Below are 23,843 nucleotides of genomic sequence, written 5' to 3' on the forward strand. Positions count from 1 at the left end.
TATCATGTGGGGGTTACTCGAAACCCACCACCCAATTCTCTACACATTAATAGTAAGGGGCAGTGGGAGGCTGCTATGTGCAGCTCGGCGCACGAGGTCCAGGACCAGATTTCGGATTGGGCCAAGAGGGTAGCGGAGACCTACGCTGGGTAGGCTCCTCTGACACTTCATTACCACACCTTTCCTTCCCTCTTGGGATGAATAAAGTTTTTCTCCTCCTCCTCCTCCGCGTAGCCTTCGCAAGCCAAACCTCTTCCCCACCCTCTCCGGCATCCGACCAACGCCGACTAAATTTCAAGGCCGAAAGGCTGCCGCAGTGACGTCAGAGGGTGGGGGCCCAGTTACGCCGCGAACGCGGCGGAAAGCCTGTGTTTCGTTCACGTTTTAGGAGAACCAACGCTCCCGCTCTCGCAGCTGCTGCGGCTTGACTGGGCCGAATAAAAGATGTGGAAAAAAAAAGCCTTACTGAGCATGCTCAGTAGCGCAACTGGGCCCCCAACCTCTCACGTCACTGCGGCAGCCTTTCGGCCTTGAAATTTAGTCGGCGTTGATCCGACCAAGAGGTGACGTTCGCATGACGTGCCCGAACAAGCCCAGCCCCCGTGCACGCCAGCGGCGTTGCTTTGTTGACCAGCGTTATTTTGTGGTCTTCTGCCTGTTTCTGCGGGATTGTCACACGGCCACCACTAAACTCCGTTGAACACCATCAACGTATATCTCCCCTAGGTGGTTCGACGGAGAAGGAGTTGTGGCCACTGAGTGTCACACGGCAATGAAAAGGTTGTAACAGTTGGCGCGAGGGGGCTCAGCTGGCGCTGTTTGATTTTCGAAAAAGTATTCTAATTTCATCTCTATTGATTTTTTTTGTGAATCCTCGTTCTGGGGTTTTTACAAAAAAACACTATTAAGGAGGTAAGAGGCTAACAAACCATGAAAATATTTTCAAATAAAAACAAATTTGCTAAATGTAGCGATACTGCTAGTGACGCTGGCCACATTGTGCTTTTAGTTGTTTTGTTGCCTGTGTTCATGTTTGTGTACGAAAGTTTTTGTGCTTCCTTGCCTCGTGAGCGCACGTTTTGTGTTATTCAGCCATGAGTGGCACAGCGACGACCACAACCACACGCATGGACAAAATATTTTTCAATGGCACCGGCCGGCCCGACTCGCGAGGCACCACGGAGTGTAGAGCATCAGTGTTGAGAGTAAGTGAACTTTGGCGGGCGTAAATATATGTAAACAAACACGCGTTGTGAATGAGTACTACAACGAAAGAACGTTTAATACTGCCAAAATGTATTATTCTTTCACTACGGCCACTTAGTGCTCGAAATTTTTCTCTGACCTCTAGACTGCTGGGGACAAGAGTACCTCGTTTCGCTGCGAAGGGAGATCGTTGAACGTCCTTTGCGAAACGCTCTGTTTACCTTCGTTTGGGTAAGGGTGGCCGTGTGACACGGACCGCATCTTCGTTGTCGTAAGGACGAGGGAGTTAAACGGTCTTCGCGGGTGCCCGTGTGACAGGGGTATAATTATAGACGCGGTAGAGTAAATGAGCACAATGAGTGCGCGAACGCGTAGGAGCGTTCCACGGCGGTCGTTTGCTCAATGCGCTGAACATAGGAACCCGAACGCATGTGAAACGCTGGCACATTAGCACCGCATCTCGTAGCATTTCACGGGAAAAAATGTAAGAAAAGCGTGAACAATTTTTTATTGCGTCTCATTATTTATTTCAAGTTTTACTCATCTCTTAAAGCAACAAATACATAAACTACGCATATTGTGCTAAATAATTTTTGCTATGTCACGTGGTATACTGTTGACAACGTCAGAGCAGAGTCGTCTACGTAGAGAACCAACGTGACCGCAGTGCTGTGTACGTAGGGCCATTCCTACGCCCACGTCATGCCCTCATTCTCTACGCGTGCGCAGGTAGAGGGGGGGGGGGGGCGAGCAGCTTTCATCTTGAAATTTGACCCATTTCCGCGGCGCGTAGCGTTGCAAATTTTGGCAGACGTGCTCATGAACGCCTCGTCTACGCATAGCGCTTGTCAGCTCAAAATTGTCAAACCTGGTGAGTGGCCCTTTAAAACACAAATATATTCTAGGCTACGCTCGCCCCTAATAATCGGTCAGAGGTGGCCCCGTATGCAGGATTATCAAACAACACAAGCATCTTTCGTTTCCAAATTTGGTGTCAAGGGTCTTTTAACGTTTTTCTATTTTTGCTGTAGCCTAAGAGCCCAGCGTTACCATACGGTCAAGGGTCATATATTGTAAACTAAAAGCTCATTCACAATGAAATTTTCAGTATAATCTATGCAGACACAGATACGATTAAAAATCGCATGTTTTCACGATACTGATAAAACAACCGGTACCTAATGGGTTAATAGGACATAAGCTACGTAAAAGTAATGCCTAAATGAACAGGTATAAATTGCCTAGCTTTCTGGTCATACAGAACTGAATGGAGTAATCGAACTATCTCGGTGTGTATCCACGGTCACATCCGCTTATCAACCAAGACGCTCAGCCAGTAAGTCAGTCAACAAACTTTATTCACCAAGTCGCTCGACTGCATACCAAATATCACAGCATCATATTCGTAGAGTGAAGATCGCAGAAAACTCAATAAGCTTCGCCATGGGCTTAGTCGAGAAATGAGCATGCTAATAAGCCAAACTGACGCAGACACATAAATCTCGTCACCACAGGCATTTTTTTTTTAAACTCAGCACACACGGCCACAGCCCAAACAATACGCGATCTGCCAACAGGCGTTGAGTGAACGCGTATTGTGAAGAAAAAAAAAACAACGAATCTCGCTGCATGTGGCATGGACCATAGGCAACGGCCACCGATTGCAGGACCAAGTGACATAGCCCGGCGTACGATCGTCTCAGCCAGCAGCTCACCTAATCTTCGTCGCAACTTCATTTTGCCGAAAGTTTAATAGAGCAGGCGCGACTATGCGCACGTGACGTGGAAGTCATTGGCAGGGCAGGTATACTCCCTTATCGCAACTGCATGCAAATCGCAGTAAGCACTACAATCTACTAAACAGCTTGCAGAAAGTATGAGTCCACTCTGAGTTCCTGTTGCCAGTCATCTGTTCTCACGCTAGTTGAAAGTCACCGCACGTAGCGGCTGCGGAGGGCGCATGAAACACTTTTTACGAGAACTGCCAAAGTTCTTGAAGTTAGGCAATCCACACATCAGTTTTGTCGAAGATAAACCACCTCTTCGGTCATCTGCCCTTGCGTCTAACATCTAGCCCAACACTTCGGGTCTATACAACCAAGCCTTGCTGCAGACGACAAGCGACGCCCACGAGATCTTTCATGTCTAATGTTTCCTTGTTTTCTTTCTAGGTAGAACGTTTCTGACTCCTTGCAATTGCAGGGATCGGTGTGAAGCTTTCGACGAGACACGGTGGTGGTAGGGAATCGGCTATTTCGGCGGCATGGTGAGGGAACGAGAACTCAGATGAGGCGCGACCGTTTGGGCGTCGGCGAGTCCATTACAACATCTTCGGAAGTAGTGTTTTCCGGAGCACTCCGCTTGCGTGTCTCAAGCTGACGAGCGCATTCTTCGGAGGTGAAGATGCTCAGGCTGGCCGCAGTGCGGAATTCGGGCGGCGACGTGCTGTCTCCGCTGTGGCCTTGGCCTGAAGACAGAGCTGACGAAAAAGCCAGTGCCCCACAGAATGTGTCCAGGTTAACATCATTGGGGTCCCCCAAACCCACGGTGGTCGAGCACCCCCCTGTGGCGGCAAGGCTGAGCATCGATGACGGCGGCGCAGCGACCGCCGCACGGGGCTCGTAGGACTGGCGAGGCCTGGGCGAGGTCCAGCCATGGTGCTGGAGACGGTGCGGTGTCATACCGCACAGAAAGGAAAGTAGTTCATCACGCCGAATGTGGTTCTTGCGCTTCCTGACCCAGGCCAGGATGTCTTTGGTGCAACGCTGATAGCCTGATTGGTAGACCAGTTCACTCACCCGACGGTGGGTCTCCAGGGACTCTTTGTAGAGGTCAGTGATGCTCGTGGCGGCGTTCTGAAAAGGGCTCCACAGGCACACTTCATGGTGGCGATCTTTGTACAGCTGGGCTACGTAGGCAGCCGAACTCTGAAAGAGGAACCACATCTTTTGAGAAGATCTGTCACGCTCGTCTTGAATCTGGCTCTCCAAATCGGGGGCCTGTTCGAGTTGATCGATGCACTGTCGCTCCCCATCGGTAATTCGCCAGTCGAACTCGTCGCCTCGTTCGCCCATAGTTGTCCTTTGATGAGCTTCACCACCGTCGAAGGCTGCAGCCACGGCGAAAAACCTGCAACGATAAAAATGCAGCGCTGAAGATATGTACAAAGATGAAGCTGCAGCCACGGCGGTGGTGCGTGGCAGTGCTTGAGCCCACAAAAAAAGAAGACGAAGCGCGCGCGCGCGCGCGCCCGGGTTATCATCAAGTTGCTACCAGACTGCTACCTATTTTTGTTTTCATGGTGTTACACTTTTTTCTGGTGTTTCACTTTGTGTAATTCGCTTCTATCTTAGAATATGTCTTTTTTTTACGCTACGTCTTGTTGCCAAATCCTTGACTCTCATCTATTAACTCAATGCTCTCATCACCGCTGCTATGCACGAGAATCACCATGACCATCGGCAGCAGACAGCATCAGCAACGCAGGAAGGCCGGCACAGTCGACTAGGTGGGGTCTTTTCTTCGCTTTTGTCTTTCCAGTGCTTCCTGTTTTTCCTGTGCTGTACATTTTATGAATCGATGAAATCCGGATGTTTTCTGTCGTATCGCTTGAACTGCCGCAAGCAAGAACGTTGCACAAGCATTGAAGTTTCGCCGGCGGTGCCGCTGTGCATTGCTTCACTGTTTACCAAGCGTATCGTGTATCGGTGTAACCAGCACAATTATTCTGTTATTTCCTTGCCGCAGTTATAAATAACAATAGCTTTTTCGGTACACCTATGAACGCGCACACGATACATTTCGTTCATTTGTACTTCGCGCGACTATGAAGATGTGCGTTACGAGAACGGGGCGGGAGGTGAAAAAGAAGGGACGTACGCCCGCATTAGAGATCAGCTGATTATTTTTAATGCCGTCCTAATTCAAGCGAGAAGGGGGGGTAACAAATAGCTAGCATATATACAACCAAAGGCAGAGAAAGGGCAAAGGAAGGGCGGCAGAGTGTGGTTCTCTATTATGAAAAAAACCTTCGTCTGAAGCAGCGCACGGAATGGGAGAACGCGGAGAAAACACAAAAACTCGCCTTTACTTGTGCTTTATCCGCCTTGTATTGTTCGGTGCCGTGCTTTACGCAGGCGTTATGATGATTGGCCACCAACTCGCCTAACAGGTGGACCTTGGTGAACTTGCCACCATGCACAGGGAGGTGCCCATTGTTGGATCTATTGCAAAGTAGCCTGCAGTCGAAATTCTACGAGACTCGTTTTACATCCCCGAAATGTGCTTCGCCAAGTATCTAGGGAACACACAGCCAATAAACCAACCTACTTTGGAGGAGCCAAGAAATAAATAGTCTATAAAACAAATGGACATACATAATTTGAATAAATTATATTTTAAAATTACAATAATCGATACAAATCAATTTATAATTCCAACCTGACAACTTATATCAAAACCGTCGTTATTCAATTAAACTTTTGTCAGCAGCGGAGCAAATAATGCTGTGACAGTTTTCTAAGAGGAAGATCCCAAAGACGTAATATTTGACATAGATTCGATCCGATTCTGCTAAATTCTGCTTTAATAGCGCTTTTCTTGGGTAAGAAGAAGCAACAATATGGTGATATCTATTACAGTTTCTTCCTTTTTTTCTTCATTAAAATTTATATCTAACTTATGGAATCCTCAATAAAACAAATCATGTTCATTTCCCAGTTCTGGTAGCATTAACATTCACATTTTTTCCCTCTTGCTATTTTAACAAATTAGTTTAGTCACAGGGTGTCGATTATTTTCTGCTACCTAAGCATCTAGGTATTTAAGCATGTAGCTATCCAAGCGGCGCCTTTGAGGCTAGTAACCATAGCGAAAACCTAAAAAAAAAAGAAAAGATGCTGACCAAGGCAGAGTTTGCCTGTGTACATGACCTTTAGTGTGAAAAGCTTAAGTTGGGAATCACCGCAACATAGTTTGCGCTTGCTGTTATATGTCGAAGACGCAAGAAGCACTGCCGTGTCATCTGGCGTCGCTGTGGGGTGTGAGGCGGCCCACACATAGGAGCATATGTGATTGGTGGTGAGCGAGCAATGCCACAATGTCAACGACCAAAGGGTGTTTAGATTCCAGCACAGAAATTGTGGACTCCTAAAAGCTGTTCTGCGAGTACTGCAGTGTGTCAGACAGGATGACTCTCGAGGACTTACTTGAAAAGATGTCCATTGATTTTCGGGCAGTTCACAACTGAAGATTTGGATGATGACATTCTGCCACGATGGCCTAGTGGTTACGGTGTTCGAATGCTGACCCGGAGGTCGTGGGATTGAATTCCTGCCGGTGTATATACATTTAGGTGCACGTTAAAGAACTTCAAGTGGTCAAAATTTCCGGAGCCCTCCTTTACAGGGTTCCTCATTATCATATCGTGGTTTATATTATCATCATTATCGACTGTCAAACCAAAATTTGCGGGATAGAATCTCGGTCCAGGTGGCTGCATTTCAATGGAAGTGAAATGATAGACCCATGTGGTTAGATTCAGATGCACAGTAAGGAACTCTGGGTTGACGAAATTTTTAGAGCCCTCCTGTACAGCTTCCATCATTATCATATTGAGGTTACTGGGATATAAAACCCCAACAGTTATCATTATTAAAAATGGCAGTATAGTAAAGAGCTTTATAGAAATTCTGGGGACGAGGCAGAACTGACAGATTACGCACCAGCGTCAAGGGATGTTCTTGATGTCCCCGATTTACTGCCGGTGCACGGGCGCACATTCAAAAGAACAGGCACGACTTCACTGTCAACTTACTAGCAAGACATGTGAAGGCATGTGAAGCCAACTGCCTTCTTGAAGGTAACATGAACCCACTTCTTTGAATAATGGCCATGGCTAATGAAAACCCGTATTTATTTAGAACTCTATAAAAGTAAATACTATCAATACAAATGATCTGGTAACTTATGGATTTATTTTAACTGCTAAAGTTTACCATAGCCTCTAACGAAATTTGCTATGTATATGCAAGGATTTTTTTTTTTTTATGCAAGCATGACTTCCATGTATAGAGTCTTGGCTTATGTAATTTTACCTTATGTGGGTCTACCTTATTATGAAACGATTCTCGTGTTCGCAAAATGAGTGCAACTCTGGACAGATCTGAGCAATAACAACCCCCCTCACCCCCCCTTTTTTTTTTCAGATTCAGCAGTACACAAAATTCACGCGTACGCTCATAGAAGGAGAGTGAACATTCTTCGAATCAATGGTATCATTGTGCTTAAGGTGCGATGAGAACGTTTTCTGCGTATTGTGTACTTAAGTTATGATAGTTCAAACTATTGGTTAAATTACGCACCATGAAAGCACGCTTCATAGTACATTCTTGCTAGCAAGATTGCCGAACTTAACGTACTGTCACAAGCACTTCTTTAAAATTATGAGTTGTTTTAGGTTATTTCACGATAGCAGACATCTGCTCGCCATTTCTGCAGGTCACGGACGCCATTAGGCGGTACTATATTCTTTTAACTCCTCGATTCCGGCATGAAACACACAATGACATGAGTTCGAATAACGCTAAAGCTTTTTTTCTCTCTCTTTTATTTCTGTCAAAAGGAATGCGGGCTTTTTCTCGCTGCGGAGCACATTTGCTTAGCAAGCGACCTCGATGCAGCTTTATTAAGATGCCGACGTAGCGGAGCGGTAGCGGCTGCTGGGTTCAGTCAGGTCAAGATTCTGTAGAGCAGTGTATACCATAGAAACTGTGGCTCATACCTACACTGGGTAATTCACCAAGAACCAACAGGGTTTACAGCCAAGGCTGTTATGTGATCACAAAGGCCGATTCTGGCACTGTATTTGTTGCAGCTGCCGGTTTCTGTTACCACTATCGCGTGAAATATAAAAAAACTTGAATAAAAAGGATATTGAGCACGAAATGGGAACAGAACCAGAGCCATCTGAGTGGAAACCCAGTACTTTTCACTGAGCTATGCCTGCGCTTGAAGTTCCATTGCAAACTCACCCTATATATGCCAGATTTATGTCAAGTAAGGAATTGCGTTAACATGTGTAATAAAACATCATAGAACAGAGAAGTAACAACCAGGCATAACACAATGCGAATTGCGTGACGAGTGGGTTGCAGTAGCACGGATAATTGGGCTAGTTAATATTGGTTCATCATTTAACTGTATAAGGGTGTGCACTCAGACAAGGACACTAGAACAGGATATTGGACAGACCAAGAGCGCCTACCTCGCAACTAAAGTTTATTCGAAAGAAAGGTAGATACATATATACCACTTCTGTCGCATGACCCGGCAAGTGAAACAGCAAAAAAAAAAAAAAAAAAAGGACTATAAAACACATGTCTCAGATCAGGTCATGAGATTGCTCATAAGGTATGAAAATTCTTTTTCTGTTAACGTGATGGAGGGTGCGCTTACGTATTTATTCTCACTTCTAATGTGAAACGCCTCTATCAGCTCTTTGGTGGTTCGATCTGGGTGTTATGATAAAACAATAGCATCACAAAAAAAGGGTTTGCAATCGCACGAGCTGCAATGTTTGGGCAAGGGTGAACTATCATTGGTGTTCAACGATCTCCAATGTTTTTGCAACCGGGTATTTACAAATCTTCCCGTCTGGCCTATGTAGATGAGACCACAGGACAAAGGTACCAAATATACAAGACCTGTTTCACACGTAACATACGACTGCCTATGATTCACATTGCATACGCCCCGTTTTCGACCCTTAGCATTTTGCGCTAGTTTCCTACCTATTCTGCTACAAAGCTTGTTTAATTTGTTTGGGGCCAAGAAAACTGCCTCAACGTCATATCGATTTGCAACGTTTTTTATACCATGTGACAGCCTCTGCATGTAGTGGATGACAGAGGGCTTTTTAACTGGTTCCTTTATTTTCTCATTTTCTTGGTCTTCCGTTTTTACTTTTTCAAGTAACTTCTGCACAGCCCCTTGCGTTGGACGGGCTGATGGAAGCCAGCGTTGCTCAATCTTTCAAGCTGAATTAAGAAACTTTTTGTCATTTTATAGGAGCACAATTTTTAATGACGGAACTCAGAGCAGACATAGCTATTCCCATTTTAACAGTTTTAGAATGCCCTAAGTTAAAGTTTAGTAAGGGCTTTTTTGAGCGTGGCATATACGCCCAGCATATGTGGTTAGGTTCACGGTGCAGTTTTAAATCTAGAAACTGGATTTCGTCATTCTTTGGAAGTTCAACTGTAAAGTTAAGTCCACATCCATATTGATTAAACACCTTAAAAATTTTGTTCTCACCTTTCTCCAGAAGATTTGGCCTGATGAGCACTAGAAAGTCATCTACGTACCGAACAATGTTTGCGGCTAAGCACCATAAACTTTGTGCCGCTTGCATGTCAATCCTTCCGAGAAAAATGTTGCTCAGCACAGAGACAACACCGGAACCTATGCAGACTCCTGTTTTTTGAAGATATACACCAGAACACAGCGAGCTCTGTGCGTGCTGCCATATTGAAAGGCGCGTCACATCATCTGTTGCAAGCACGGCGAAGCAACACCCATGCACTGCCACGCAAGCAGACGCTCCGCAAATTAAACGTGAAACTGAACAACCCGAGTATGGCTGTAAGGATGTTTCGCGCTCTTCCTCTCCTGGAACTTTGGCTGATATCGAGTGAAACATCGAGGATACCTTCCTCAACAGTCCGGAATGTCTACAGCACGTACATTGCAGATTACGAAAGCAATTTCATCAGGTATGTACTATTGCGATTGAAAGAAATGGGAAAAGCGGAAAGCATTGCTTTTGACTCAGTCACACTGCGGTGTGCCTTGGCTGTGACAAGGCAGAATTTGTGCTGTAAGTCGGCGTCAACGTAGCACTAGAATCTCGCTCCAACTTGTGCTCATCCACTGCATGTGTTTATCATTTGCCACTCATGCCGGGCACTCGGAACACACACGCATTGCGAAAGTGCCAACCAGAACAAGATTTTAAAAAGCTGCGGTGACGCCGACCGAAAGCACAGATTCGTCGTCAAGGCATGCCACAGTTAGACTGAGTCGAAGGCTATGGTTTTCGTGCCATTCACATCTCTTTGCGTCGCTATAGTACGCCGTTACAATTGTATACGTGCGCGATGCTTGCATTCACATGTGATTCGTAATATATTCTATTACTGGCATGCAGCCTGCGAAAGAGTACGGCAATGATTTGGTGCTGCATACTATACAGGCATACTACACGCAAATCGCTGATGTAAAGTGGAACAGCTGGCATTGCGCTTGAGTAAACACAATAATTATATTTACTCGTTTTTCCTGCTGATTGCGATTATATCCACTGGCGATGGAGCTCGGCCTTTTTTGTTGCGGATGGAAATCTGTGCAATCAGAAAACACCGCACCGGCACGATTGCCGCATCGTGTTGGAATCTTCACAGCCAGTGCTGAGTAATATCTTACTGTTGCGCTGGTTGTTTTTGCCTCCCAAGACGGCGCAGTGATACCCAGATAACTTCTTATAAGCTGGCGCAGCGTGAGCAGGTGCTTCTTTCACATTTTAAAGTCCTAGAGCCACTACTCCCATGCTAGCGAAGGCACGCCTTGGCAGTTCAAAACAAATTATGGTGTCTCTGGAAGCGAGAGTATACCGCCGAAGGCACTTGAGTGAGAGATAAGCGTGCCCTCGTCTATACCTGCCGGGTCGAAAACGGGGGCAATGCGATGTGATCGAAAACGAGGACAATGCGATGTGAATCATAGGTAGTCGTATGTTAAATGTGAAACAGGTGTTGTATATTTGGTACCTTTGTCCTGTGGTCTCATCTACATAGGCCAGACGGGGAGATGTCTAAACACCAGGTTGCAAGGACATAGGAGATTGTTGGATATCAATGATAGTTTATACTTGCCCAAAAATTTCAGCTTGTGTGGTTGCAAACCCTTTTTTTTTCTGATGCTATTGTTTTATCAAAACACTCAGAACGAAGCACCAGAGGCATTAACATTAGGAGAAGTGGGAATAAATGCGTAAGCGCACCCGCCATCACGTTAATTGAAAAAGAATTTTCATACCTTATGAGCACTCTGACGATCATGAGCCCCTTTTTTTAAATTTTTGTTGTTTCACCCCCGCAGGGGCGCCTGCGCAAGTAGGCGTTTGGTGTGTAGCGACACCACGGACCCGAGCTAACGGGCGAGTTTCTACTCCCTCCCACGCCTAGCTGTGCGTGGCTTTGCCGTGCCCGGGGAAAAGGGGATCCTGGGGGTTGAGCTGACGCTGGGTGATTGGACCTTTAAGGCCCCCCGGCAGAGGCAACACACCCCTTTGGCCCCGGCTTCACGTAGACAGCACCCCTGGACTGACCCACCCAGGGGAAATCGGCAGTCGCCTTTTCCTATCTCTCTCTCTCTACATCTTCATCTTTCTTACTTTTTTAGCTTTCCTGTCTACTTCGCTCTTCTGTTTACTTCCAATTTTCCTGGCGGCAAGGGTTAACCCTGTGCAAATAGCCTACCTTGGTCTAGGCGCATTGGGTTATGGCAGTGTTGTACGGCTGACGTCTGCAAGCTTTCAGCACCTGCAAACTTGCAGCGTCCCCTTGTTGGGCTCCGTGGTGGGTGGCCGCCAACGCTGCTGAACAAAAATAAGACCGGCATGCATGGAGCATTCCCTCAACTGTCTGATCGTACTGGCCTAAAGCGGGTACGCACCGACGACTTAAATTTCTTTAACCAGCCAATAGAAACTTTTCCCCACTTCCATGTAATTCACTGTGAAAAAACCGGAAAGCAAGCCAGGACCGTATCTCCTTTCGTAGTTGCCAGGTGTCTTACTGAAACTCTCGGGGCTGGATACAAAGTAACCAAAATGGCTAGCGGAGACCTTCTTCTCGAAATTCGGGACAAAGCACAATTTGTAAAGCTAGACAGCCTCTCAACGTTTGGTGAAGTACCGATCACCGTAACACCACACAGATCCATGAACATCACTCGCAGAGTGGTATCTGATGCAGACTTACTTGAACTCACCGAAACTGAACTTTTGGAAGGGTGGAAGAGCCAAAATGTCAATAATGTACAGAGAATTATCATCAGAAGAGATAATAAGGAAATACCAACGAAACACTTGATACTCACGTTTGCATCCAGTAAACTACCAGATTCCATTCAAACAGGGTACACAAAGACATCTATCAGGCCGTATATACTAAACCCTCGTCGTTGCTTCCAATGCCAGAGGTATGGCCATGGCTCTAAAACCTGTCGTGGTCGCCAGACTTGTGCACAATGTGGAGTCCTAGGCCACGTGTCTGAGAACTGCAAACAACCACCACACTGTGTAAACTGCGAAGGAAACCATGCCGCATATTCACGCTCCTGCACATACTGGAAAAAAGAAAAAGAATTACATTGAAGGTGAAGGAGAACATTACGTTTAAGGAAGCACGGCGAAGAGTCGCTCCATTCTATGGACCTACATACGCTGATGCGGCGCGTCAGGGGGCACCGCCGCACCAGCCTTCGCCACTCCTTCGGCCCGCGCATACCAAGCTGGCGGTTGTGGCACCTGCCCCCAAGGCGGCTGTAGCCCAGGCTACACCGCCTACTCCCAAACAGAGACCGGAGACTCCAGAGTCTTCGGGTCTCAAGGCCTCCCCTCATCAGGCGAGGCCCCAAATCCGAACTAACAGCCCGCACGTGCGGGCATCCAGTGCCTCCGAGAAGGCAATGGATACGTCGGCACCCTTGGTGCCGAAAGAGCGGCGTGGCTCCTTGGAGCGCGCCAAGAAAACAAAAAAGCAAATAACAGGGCCTGGTGACGGCCCTGTTAAGTGAACTCAAACTCCCCGTCTAAACAGCCACTCGCTTTTCGTACACACAGCATTATTTTACATTCACCATGAACACTCAAATTATACAATGGAACGTCAGGGGCCTTCTCAGAAACCTTGACGACATCCAAGAACTCTTACACGAACACTCACCGAAAGTGCTGTGTGTACAAGAAACACACCTTAATTCAAAACACACAAAGTTTCCTCGTAAATACGCTATTTTTCGAAAGGACCGTGATGATGCCATGACATCATCCGGAGGTGTTGTCATCATAGTGAATCAAGGAATTGCATGCACACACAACTCCAAACATCCCTTGAGGCAGTGGCTGTTCGAGCGGTTCTTTTTGATAAACTGATCACAATCTGCACTATTTACATTCCTCCTAGCTATCAGCTACAAAAACGTGATTTACACTCTTTAATTGATGAACTTCCGGAACCTTATGTTCTCCTTGGAGACTTTAATGTGCATAGCAGGCTATGGGGTGACTCTCGGTATGACGCCCGAGGTCGACTGATCGAACAGTTCCTTCTCTCGTCGAGCGCGTGTCTCCTAAATCGAAAAGAACCAACCTATTATAATCTCGCCAATAACACCTACTCCTCCTTAGACCTAAGCATAGTATCTCCATCTCTTGTGCCTCTACTCCAGTGGAAAGTCGTCAGTAATCTGTACGGAAGTGAACACTTCCCCGTAGTTTTGAGCACAAATACAGTAACTGAATGTCCACCACGTGTTCCCAAGTGGCTCATAAACAGAGCCGACTGGGAACAGTTTTATACCATCGCTCGTCTAGGTTGGAATGACATATGTACTTTGAACATTGATGTTGCTGTCAACTTCTTCACAGCGTTTTTGATTGATGCTGCAACAAAATGCATTCCACAAACATATGGACACCCTGGAAAACGGCGTGTGCCATGGTGGAACTCTGAATGCCGAAACGCGCGCAAACAGCAAAACAGAGCTTGGAGGCTGCTTCGGAACTCACCGACAGCCGAAAATCTTGACACCTTCAAGAAAATAAAGTCTCAAGCTAGGAGAACGCATCGGCAGGCCAGAAGAGAAAGCTGGCAGAAGTTTTTGTCAGGGATCAATTCATACACACAAGAGGCCAAAGTCTGGAACATGGTCGGTAGGATAGCAGGGAAACAAGTACACACACTTCCACTCGTAAATACTCAAGGTGATACCTTGGAAGATCAGGCAAACTTCCTCGGGGCACATTTTGAACGGGTATCCAGCTCGTCCCACTATACTGACACTTTCCAAAAATACAGAACAAGAATACAAAAGCAGAAACTCGAACACAAATCCACTAGATACGAGGCATATAACCAAGCTTTCAGTCTAGCGGAGCTCCGAACATCTCTTAACTCCTGCAGTACTTCTGCCCCAGGTTCTGACTGTGTGGTGTATGAAATGTTAAAAAACCTACCAGCCGAAACACGAAAAACCTTACTTTGTTTGTACAATGCTATCTGGTTTTCTGGCACTATCCCTACCTCCTTGAAAGAGGCTATTATTATTCCCATTTTGAAAGAGGGCAAGGACCCTTCTTTAGCTTCAAGTTATAGGCCTATTGCACTTACAAGCTGCTTGTGCAAAGTATTCGAAAAAATGATAAACTGCCGACTTGTACATATCCTTGAAACAAACAATTTGCTCGACCCATTTCAGTGCGGGTTTCGAGAAAGTAGATCCACCACAGACCACCTTGTTCGTATTGAGGCACAGATCAGGGACGCCTTCGTCCATAAACAATATTTTCTCTCTGTGTTCCTCGATATCGAAAAGGCGTATGATACAACATGGGGTTTCGGAATTCTAAGAGACCTGTCCCACCTTGGTGTGCGCGGAAGAATGTTTGATATAATCGAAAGTTACCTGTCAAACCGGACATTCCGTGTCCGTCTGGGCAGTGTACTCTCCCAAACATTTGTCCAGGAAACAGGCGTTCCACAAGGTGGCGTGCTTAGTTGCACACTTTTTATTATCAAAATGAATTCTTTGCACTTGTCCATTCCCCGCAATATGTTCTATTGTACATATGTCGACGACGTTCAGCTTGGCTTCAAGTCATGCAACTTGGCCATGTGTGAGCGGCAGGTTCAGCTGGGTTTAAATAAGGTCTCTAAATGGGCAGATGAAAACGGATTTCGACTTAAACCACAAAAAAGCACGTGTGTCTTGTTCTCTCGAAAGAGAGGCATGCACTCGGAACCTGACATTCGACTGAACGGGCAACGTCTGTCCGTCAAAGCCGAGCATAAATTCTTAGGCCTAATCTTGGACAACAAGTTGACCTTCGTACCGTACGTCAAGTATTTAAAAACAAAATGTTTAAAAGCCATGAATGTTATAAAAGTGTTGTCACGTACTACGTGGGGTAGTGATAGGCAATGCCTCATGAACCTCTATAGAAGCCTCATTCGCACCCGCTTAGATTATGGGGCCGTTGTCTATCAGTCTGCTACTCAAAGTGCCTTGAAGATGCTGGACCCCGTGCACCATTTGGGCATCTGCCTTTCTACGGGTGCTTTTCGCACCAGCCCCGTAGAAAGCCTTTATGTTGAGTCAAATGAGTGGTCGCTTCATCTTCAGAGAACTTACATGTCCTTTGTGTATTTCCTTAAGGTGAAAGCAGACAAAAAGCACCCCTCATACTCTACAATTAATGATTTGTCGAGCTCAACTCTGTTTCAAAACAGGCCTTCGATGAGGCAGCCCTTGTCAGTTCGCCTGAAGTGTCTAGCTGAAGAAACTGCAGTGTCACTTGAACACAGTTTAATGGCTCCTATAGCATACCCGCCACCGTGGCAGTGGCAGACTATAGACTGCGATGTGTCTTTCCTAGAAGTTACAAAACATGCACCTATTGCCCATATCCGAACATACTTTTTGGAACTTCAACACAAATACACACGTCCTGAGTTCTTCACAGATGCCTCCAAGACTAACTTCTCTGTGTCCTACGCTGCTGTCGGCCCATCCTTTTCGGATGCTGGCCCTCTACATCCACGCACAAGTATCTTCACAGCGGAAGCTTACGCGATACTTGTGGCAGCTAAACACATCAAACAATTACAAATACAAAAAGCAGTAATTTATACAGACTCCCTCAGTGTGGTAACGGCTCTGCACAGTCTTAAAAAACAAAAAAACCCAGTCCTTGTCTCACTTCACTCCATTTTGTGCACACTCTACACACTCAAACAACATGTTGTAGTGTGCTGGGTGCCAGGGCACTGTGAGATCCAAGGCAACGTGAGGGCGGATCAGCTCGCTGCATCCGTCCATGAGAGCACCGCCATTACATCCATATCAATCCCGGCCCTTGATCTTAAGCTGTCTCTCGAACGAAAACTCGGGGACTACTGGCAGAGCAAGTGGGATACACACACACAAAACAAACTACACGTTATCAAGCCACACCTTGGCCATTGGCCACCAGTATCAAAATCACGCCTAACAGAGGTAGCACTAACAAGACTCAGGATAGGACACACATACACGACACACACACATCTTTTGTCCGGTGGTGATCCACCAATGTGTGATAAATGTGGTGAGGCATTAACAGTTCTTCACATTTTATTTCAATGTAAACAGTTAGACACTCTAAGAAGACAACATTTTCCATTACCCTACCGACAACATATACCTTTTACACCCTGCAATGTTCGTTGGTAGGGAACCGCTTTTTAGTAATAAATCATTGTTAGCGTTTTTAAAAGAAATCCATAATTTTCATATCATATACCCGGGCATTCCGTAGCACAACCTCTCTAGAGAGGTTTTTGCTGCGGTGGCTACACAGGAAAGCACTTGCCTCACGGCCCTTGGACGCAAGGGTATGAACAAGTGAGGTACTTGTGCTAATGCCATACATGTCTACCATCGTTTTTCATTATTACCAACTTTTGTCACCTATTCACACCACCCACACCTTTCACGGCATGGTCATGATTTTATTACTTGTATGTTTTTACCCGCCTTACTGCGAGCAATTTTATGGCCCTTATACAGCCACTAATCACAATCATTGTCCACATTCTTTGCCCCATGAACTGGCGCTCTTTGGCCATCAAATGGCCCTTGCGCCAAAAACCACCACATATCATCATGTTGTTTCACTTGCCAGGTCATGTGACAGAAGTGGTATATATGTACCTACCTTTCTTCGGAATAAACTTTAGTTGCGAGTAGGCAATCTTGGTGTGTCCAATTTCCTGTTCTAGTGTCCTTGTCTGTGTGCATGCCCTTGTTCAGTTAAAAAGTGGACGAGTGGGTCGTTGAATGCTCCAACCCATTACAAAAGCCTTAGGCCTCATTCATCATCAGCCACAGCATCAACAAAGTGCACATAATGCCTCATAACTGTGTAGCGGGGTACCATGCTTTTCCTAAGAATGACGAATAATATCATAATGGGCACTTCCCCACTGCTAAAGAAAATATGATGATGTATGGTGTAGTTGGTATCGTGCAAGTGTGCTTGTAATAGTTGCCCCAAGAGTGTTTTAAGGCCCTGAAAAGGCTGCTCTTCAAGCTTTTGCTTTGACTATGCTGCGCATTCTGCGCAGGCGGCTTACAAGATATCTTGTTCATTTAAGATGCAAGAAGTAAAAGTGAATAAAAATTAATAATAAACTAATAAAGTGGAACAGAATTTAAGAAATGAAGTTGAGAGTATAAAAAAACAAAAAAAAATACTAATTGGCAAAGTAGATTTTAGAACCTCAATCTCTTTGACCCTTTGAGAAGTTCCTGCTAGGCATCAGTAATCTTCACATCACTGTATCCGAGGGACAAAGCTCCAAAAGAAAGTACATTTCTTGCATTTAAATTTTCCCTGAAGAGTCTGAAAATGGCAAGTAATCTTATGCAGGGCAGAGCATCCCTTACAGGAAATGAAATAGTGCTTTGCAGTCTCATGTACTTCGCAAAAAGAGCAATTAAAAAAAGATGCCTGACCAGCTGTGTGTAAATAAAAAAAGTCACCGCCTTATCCACAAAATGAATGATGTTAGAGGAGCTTGCTCGGAGATGCATGGGGCGCTCCTTGGCGAGACCATTTCTGTAGTAAGGCTTCTTAACGAGCCAGCGCATGATGTGTACGTCGAAAGCAGCATTGATGGGTACATTCCGCAGCTGGCGCTACACAGTGTTGGCCACGTCGATCGGCACGTTACCCACCCGCCCCTTTTATGCCATACTGCTGCTGTTATGAGTCAAATGCCTAACGCTCATAAATGACAGATGTAGAGCTATCAGGTGTTATTGAACGGGGTTGAGAGCAGGCAGGTGAGGGGACTTGAGATGATATCGGTAGCTGCGAGTAACACTTATCGTAAGAACTTGTCATGTGCTGCCGTGCCTACGAAGAGACGAGAATGAAGTGGACCTAGTCACGAGGAGGCGAGCGCGCAGGCCATCGAAAATCGACGTCTTAGGTGGCGGCGTGTTATGTAGTGAGCATTGTTAGAATCATCGGAGAGGCCAACAGAGAAGAGTACACTGGCAACACTGGTGTACACACCGGCAGCCATCGCCGGACAAGCCACAAGCAATAGAAGCTTGGCAGCCCTGTCGCGGGGATCTAGGGGCTAAGGTACTCGGCTGCTGACCCGCATGTCGCAGGATGGAATCCCGGCTGCGGCGGCTGCTTTTTCGATGGAGGCGAGAATGCTGTAGGCCCGTGTGCTCAGGTTTGGGTGCACGTTAAAGAACCCCAGGTGGTCTAACCTTTCGGAGCCCTCCACTATGGCGTGTCTCATAATCATATGGTGGTTTTGGTACATTAAACCCCACATATCAATCAATCAATAGAAGCTTAGCAATGAAGCTCACAAAATTAGAGAATCTAACAGCGTAGTCTTGTGATTGCGACTTGAACTCCTCATGATTGACATATTTTACTGTTCCTCTGATGATTGAAGTGTTGGAAGTTTAGTGTGGTCATTATTGACAGTGCAGAAAATTAATCTAACATTATTTTCCGCCTTAATCCTGCACCTATAATAAATTTGAATGCTAGCAATACCCAAATTGCCTGGCCATTCAAAAATGACATAGGTAGCGCATCTGTCATTTCATTCATAAATAGGTCCTTATGGCCTGGAACCTGAACTAATTTGATGAAATTTATGTGCTGTGAAACTAATGATTTGAAGGCATTCAAAACATGCGAGTCCTCATTTGTAGTGAGGGCGGAACATATCGATAGCAATATGTTCATTTGATATGTGAATGTGAATAGCGATAGCGATATGTGAATTTTGACTGATTCGATAGCGAATCAGTCAAAATTACTACGGAGCTTATAGATGTTGCTAATTTACGCAGAGCTAGAATGATCACCAAAAATTCCGCTACAAAAAAGGGCACAGAATCTGGAAGGCGAAGGGAACACTTCACTTATTATGAAGCATCCGCAGCTAGACTATCTTCATTAGCATATGTTCCAGGCAATCACCTGGGACATAGCAGCACGAATCAAGCTTTGAATCTTCTTGAAAAGTATCGTCAAACTGTACTTTAATAGTATTGTTGATGTTTTTGATTACAAACAATCAATTAATTGGAATGTTTAATTTGCCAAGAAGGCTTTGTATAAATAAAAGTTTAGGTGCATCAAATCTTGACCAGTATCATACAGAAAACAAGCCAGGACGAGCAGTAAGGACTGTTTTGGAATACCTAATGTTGGGGGGATTCATACAGCCTTAGAAATGACTGTACTGTTAACAATTTAAACAGGGTAACAAGTGAAGGGAGCCTAGCTTCTAGGTACATTACCTTGACTGCAGCAAATTTAGGAAGACTTAAACATAATCTCAAGGCTTCTCTTTCGAAGACTACAAGAGGATGAAGCTTACACACAGGAGCCTCAGAATATTAGATGCACTTGAATTCTAGCACTGGGCAAATATACAAGCACTATACTGATAAAAGTGTTTGTCATCTCATACCTAACCGGCTATGGCTATGACCGACCACCCGAACACTCTTTTGTGCGATGTTTTCACTGTGAGTCTTCCACGACATGAATAGGTCGTATATGACACCAAAATGTTTTACGTTCTCTACTTGTGGAACAGGCTAAAGATGATAGTAAAGCCACATGAGAACATGGTCTTTCAATGTGAAGGTACGGAGCATTTACTGACATTTAAATACAGATGCATACAATCAAGCTGTCTACGGTTTGAAAAGCAGTAGAATGTTCTATATTTCTTAAGAATGCCACAATACATGCCTGAATATACTATGGGAAATTAAGTTGATTAATTAAAACTATGTTGAAGTTCAACGCTGTCATATATATGCTTTTACGATGTCAAGAGTGGCTAACATTACATATTTTCTTTCATGCCTAGCCAACTCAACACGACTTTCGAGATCTATATGGGCATGCCGAATAGAGCATCCCGATCTCAAACCAATTTGTGATGGATTGCACAAATTGGTTTGTGATGAAACGTATGCCATTTCAAACTATGCTAGAATGCATACTGCAGGTACAGTTGCAGAGAGCCCACTAAGCCATAGTTCTTCCTTTTGCATATCGACCAAGTACCCACTACACGCCCGTAAAGAGCCATGTGCCCCGGCACAGCTGGGAACACTTTATAATGGGTGGGAAACATTGAAAAACCTACTCGTTGCACTCTTCAAATAACTTGACGCCTACTGCGATTGTACTATTCTCCCACGCAAGATTACATGCGTTAAGCAGGCTCTACGCAATGCAGTACATTCTTGTAGAGCTTTTATTTTTCACAAAACATTCATGGCAGGACAGCTGATTACCAGACAAAAATCTTTGGTTCTCACTCAAACTGAAGATGTTTTATTATTTATTTGCATCTCAAATTTTCACTCACAGACAACGCCAATTCTTTGTTCACAACCAATGACGCCATCACCGGAATTTCTGTGAAAAGTGTTCTTAACGCTGTCATATTACAAGCTTGATTGATTGATATGTGGGGTTCTCAATGGTGGGCCCTACAAAACTTGCTAAGGTGTCTCTCACGTTAGCCTACAAAGAGAATACGTAAATTTGTTAAACAGCTTGTGTTTGTTTCTTTACTTCCTTTTGCAACGAAAGTTCATTGCTGGAACGAATAGCATGGTTGCATTTTGAGGGAGCCATGGAATTAATGCTGCCGCACTATGACAACGAGTGCACAGTCCACACGGTGGAGTGCTTGCGATGAAGCGAGCAAGTCCTGCACTAAGAATTGTTAATGCACTGTTAAGAATTGTTAATGTTAATGCAGTGCCACTGGTACTACAGCATGCACAGAAAATGCGTCCTTCGATTCCCAATCATTGACCCTTCAAGACATGACAGCTGCTCTAGAGGAGCTGAACACACTGTTAAGGAACGCCAACCATGAGCAGCAGGTGCTGCTTATGATTCAGAGTAAAATAAACGAGCTCTCTAAACAAGCCAGGAACCAGGAGTCCACGTCGGCCGTGATCACTCGGGATGCCGCACCACCTGCAACATCAGAGATGGCTCAAGTCGCAGCGCCGAGTCCTTCGACATCATTGCAAGTCAAAGCATCTTGACAGAATCCGACTGAGGAAGCCAGCACGTCGTTGACGTCCCAGTCCTGCTTGGAGAAGTCGATTTATAGGCAGATTTAAAGGGGCAATGACACAAAATTTTGCAGCCGAGGTAACCTGTGGGGTCGATTCCCAGAAACATTCGTATATCATCTGCAAAATATCAGCAGCGAATATAGCTGGGAAAGTATTTTAAAAGAATTTTGTAGTTTGCATGAGCCCTCGACTCCATTGTGCCATTGACACCCTCAAAGGGGACCCTTAAGGGACCCCCTATTTCCCTCACGTCACCACGCTACAGTCAATAAAACAAGTTATGATGATGTCATAGCTGCCATTTTTCTTTTGCCATGCTTGTTCCCACAGTCTATATTTCTCGGCGTCTGGTTGCGAGTGCATGGTCGTGGCACACGCTTAGAAAGTTTTGTGTTTGACGACATCACAGTCCCGTTTCCTATTCGGAAGTATCTTGATGTGGACCGAGCGGAAGTGTGTCACAGTTTTGTGTGCTGATGTGATGAAACGCTGCACATGCCAGGCGGTGACAGTTGCACCCAGTATTTTGGAACTCTTTCAAACCGAAGCTGAGATTGGTCAATAATGATGGGCCTGTAATTAATTATCTGTCGCGTGCTGTAGCAAACGATGTGTCGTGTAATGACTAACAGGCTCCCAGCAACACATTTCATCAGAAAAACGTGAGGCCAATGTTTTTGTGTCGGTACCCCTTTAAGACCTTGTAGGATCACCGCGCGAAGTCCTGCAAGCCATGCACAAAACATCCTTGCAACCCTACCTGAAAACATCCATACAACACCCCTGAAAGAATTATCATACTTGCATTTAAATAAACACCTTCATAATATAGACGTTACCACGCTTATTTTTTTTTCTAGAGAGTGAAGCAACTTTATTTAATGTATCCTGCAAATTTATCACCTGTGTGTAAGCTGCACCAGAGGCAATAGAAATGCCCAGTCTTACTCTTTCAATTGTCGAAAGTAGGTCCTGGAGATCTTAATAATCATTGCAGCTCTCTCCACACCTAATTCATCTAGAGAGGACAGGAATTCTCTTCTAAACTATACTGGAATTGCAAAGTATTTGATCAGTGTGCCTTCTGCTCTATCATCACATAAATCAACTTTGGCATCAGAATATGAAGAGAACCTCTGGTTCTAGTAGACGATCACTTCTGCTTAATCGTGCTTACCCTCTCAGTTGGCCTTCAGATGTGACACATGTACATTTATAACACATTGGATGCCCCCCCCCCTAATATCCTAGGAATTGTATTTTTTGTTAGTTTTCATTCATACTGTGTCTAACAAAAAAAAACAAGCCTTTACGAGTACCTTTCTTTCCATGTATATGTTTCAGTGCGTTTCTGCTGAATCCTCGCTGTAAACTACCGGAACCAGCTCGATTTTATCGCGAGTGTGCAAAGGGCGGCCTTGGCTCTTGGACTGAGAACTCCACCCACGCTCAAGCAGGGCCCGTCGACCGATCCCGTGGTCTTTTTTTTTCAATAGATGTTTTCTCTAATCAGCAATTACTCCTTGTTTTGCGTACTTCACTTTATTGTAATATGCCCGTGTCATTATATATATATATATATATATATATATATATATATATATATATATATATATATATATATATAATGTGTGTGTGTGTGTGTGTGTGTGTGTGTGTGTGTGTGTGTGTGTGTGTGTGTGTGTGTGTGTGTGTGTGTGTGCGCATGCGTATGTGTGCAAAAAAAGGTTAAATGGTTTCGGTGCCTGCTTGTGACTTGTTGTGACTTGTTTTAGTAATACGGCTGTATAAAGCGTCAACAAGGGCTATTGTGCTAATTTTGTAGGGACAATTATAGTGCAACGGCCTGTAGTACAGTGTTAGGGTGTTGTGTATGGCTTCTGATAATTAATTCGCATGGTCTTAATAATAGATAATGACATAATCAAAGTATAATTTTCCTAGGCTGTTTTTATGATGTCTCAGGTATACCTGAATGCGTGATCGCTTATCACTGGTGTGCATGATGAAATGATGCATCCTAGGTGTACACAGTGGAGTATTTAATATTGTGGTCAGAAATGTCAGTTACTTCGCCATTTCCAGCCGTCATTTGAATTTTTCATTCATCTTTTTTAGTGGTCCTAGGGTGTTGAAAATTTTAAAAACACATCACCATTACT

At 45.0% G+C, this 23,843-nt stretch overlaps 1 protein-coding gene and 1 long non-coding RNA gene across 4 annotated transcripts in view; one reads left to right on the forward strand and one right to left on the reverse strand.

Moving 5' to 3' along the window:
* Positions 1 to 2,543: 2,543 nt before the first annotated feature.
* The window catches only part of LOC119187845 (copper-transporting ATPase 2), a 166,858-nt gene continuing 145,558 nt past the window's right edge, over positions 2,544 to 23,843 (reverse strand). For all 3 annotated transcript variants that reach the window (XM_075878798.1, XM_075878797.1, XM_075878802.1), the window contains one exon: positions 2,544 to 4,335. In XM_075878798.1, the coding sequence (XP_075734913.1) occupies positions 3,489 to 4,335 (847 nt within the window). In that variant the 3' untranslated portion in view covers positions 2,544 to 3,488. The remainder of the gene's footprint in view (positions 4,336 to 23,843) is intronic.
* LOC119187858 (uncharacterized) lies at positions 4,345 to 23,197 on the forward strand. The gene is made up of 2 exons (XR_005111917.2): positions 4,345 to 4,714; positions 23,026 to 23,197. It is a non-coding gene; the product is annotated as an uncharacterized LOC119187858 (long non-coding RNA).

The sequence above is a fragment of the Rhipicephalus microplus genome, chromosome X (genome assembly GCF_043290135.1).
Source record: "Rhipicephalus microplus isolate Deutch F79 chromosome X, USDA_Rmic, whole genome shotgun sequence".
In the NCBI taxonomy this organism is placed as follows: Eukaryota; Metazoa; Arthropoda; class Arachnida; order Ixodida; family Ixodidae; genus Rhipicephalus; species Rhipicephalus microplus.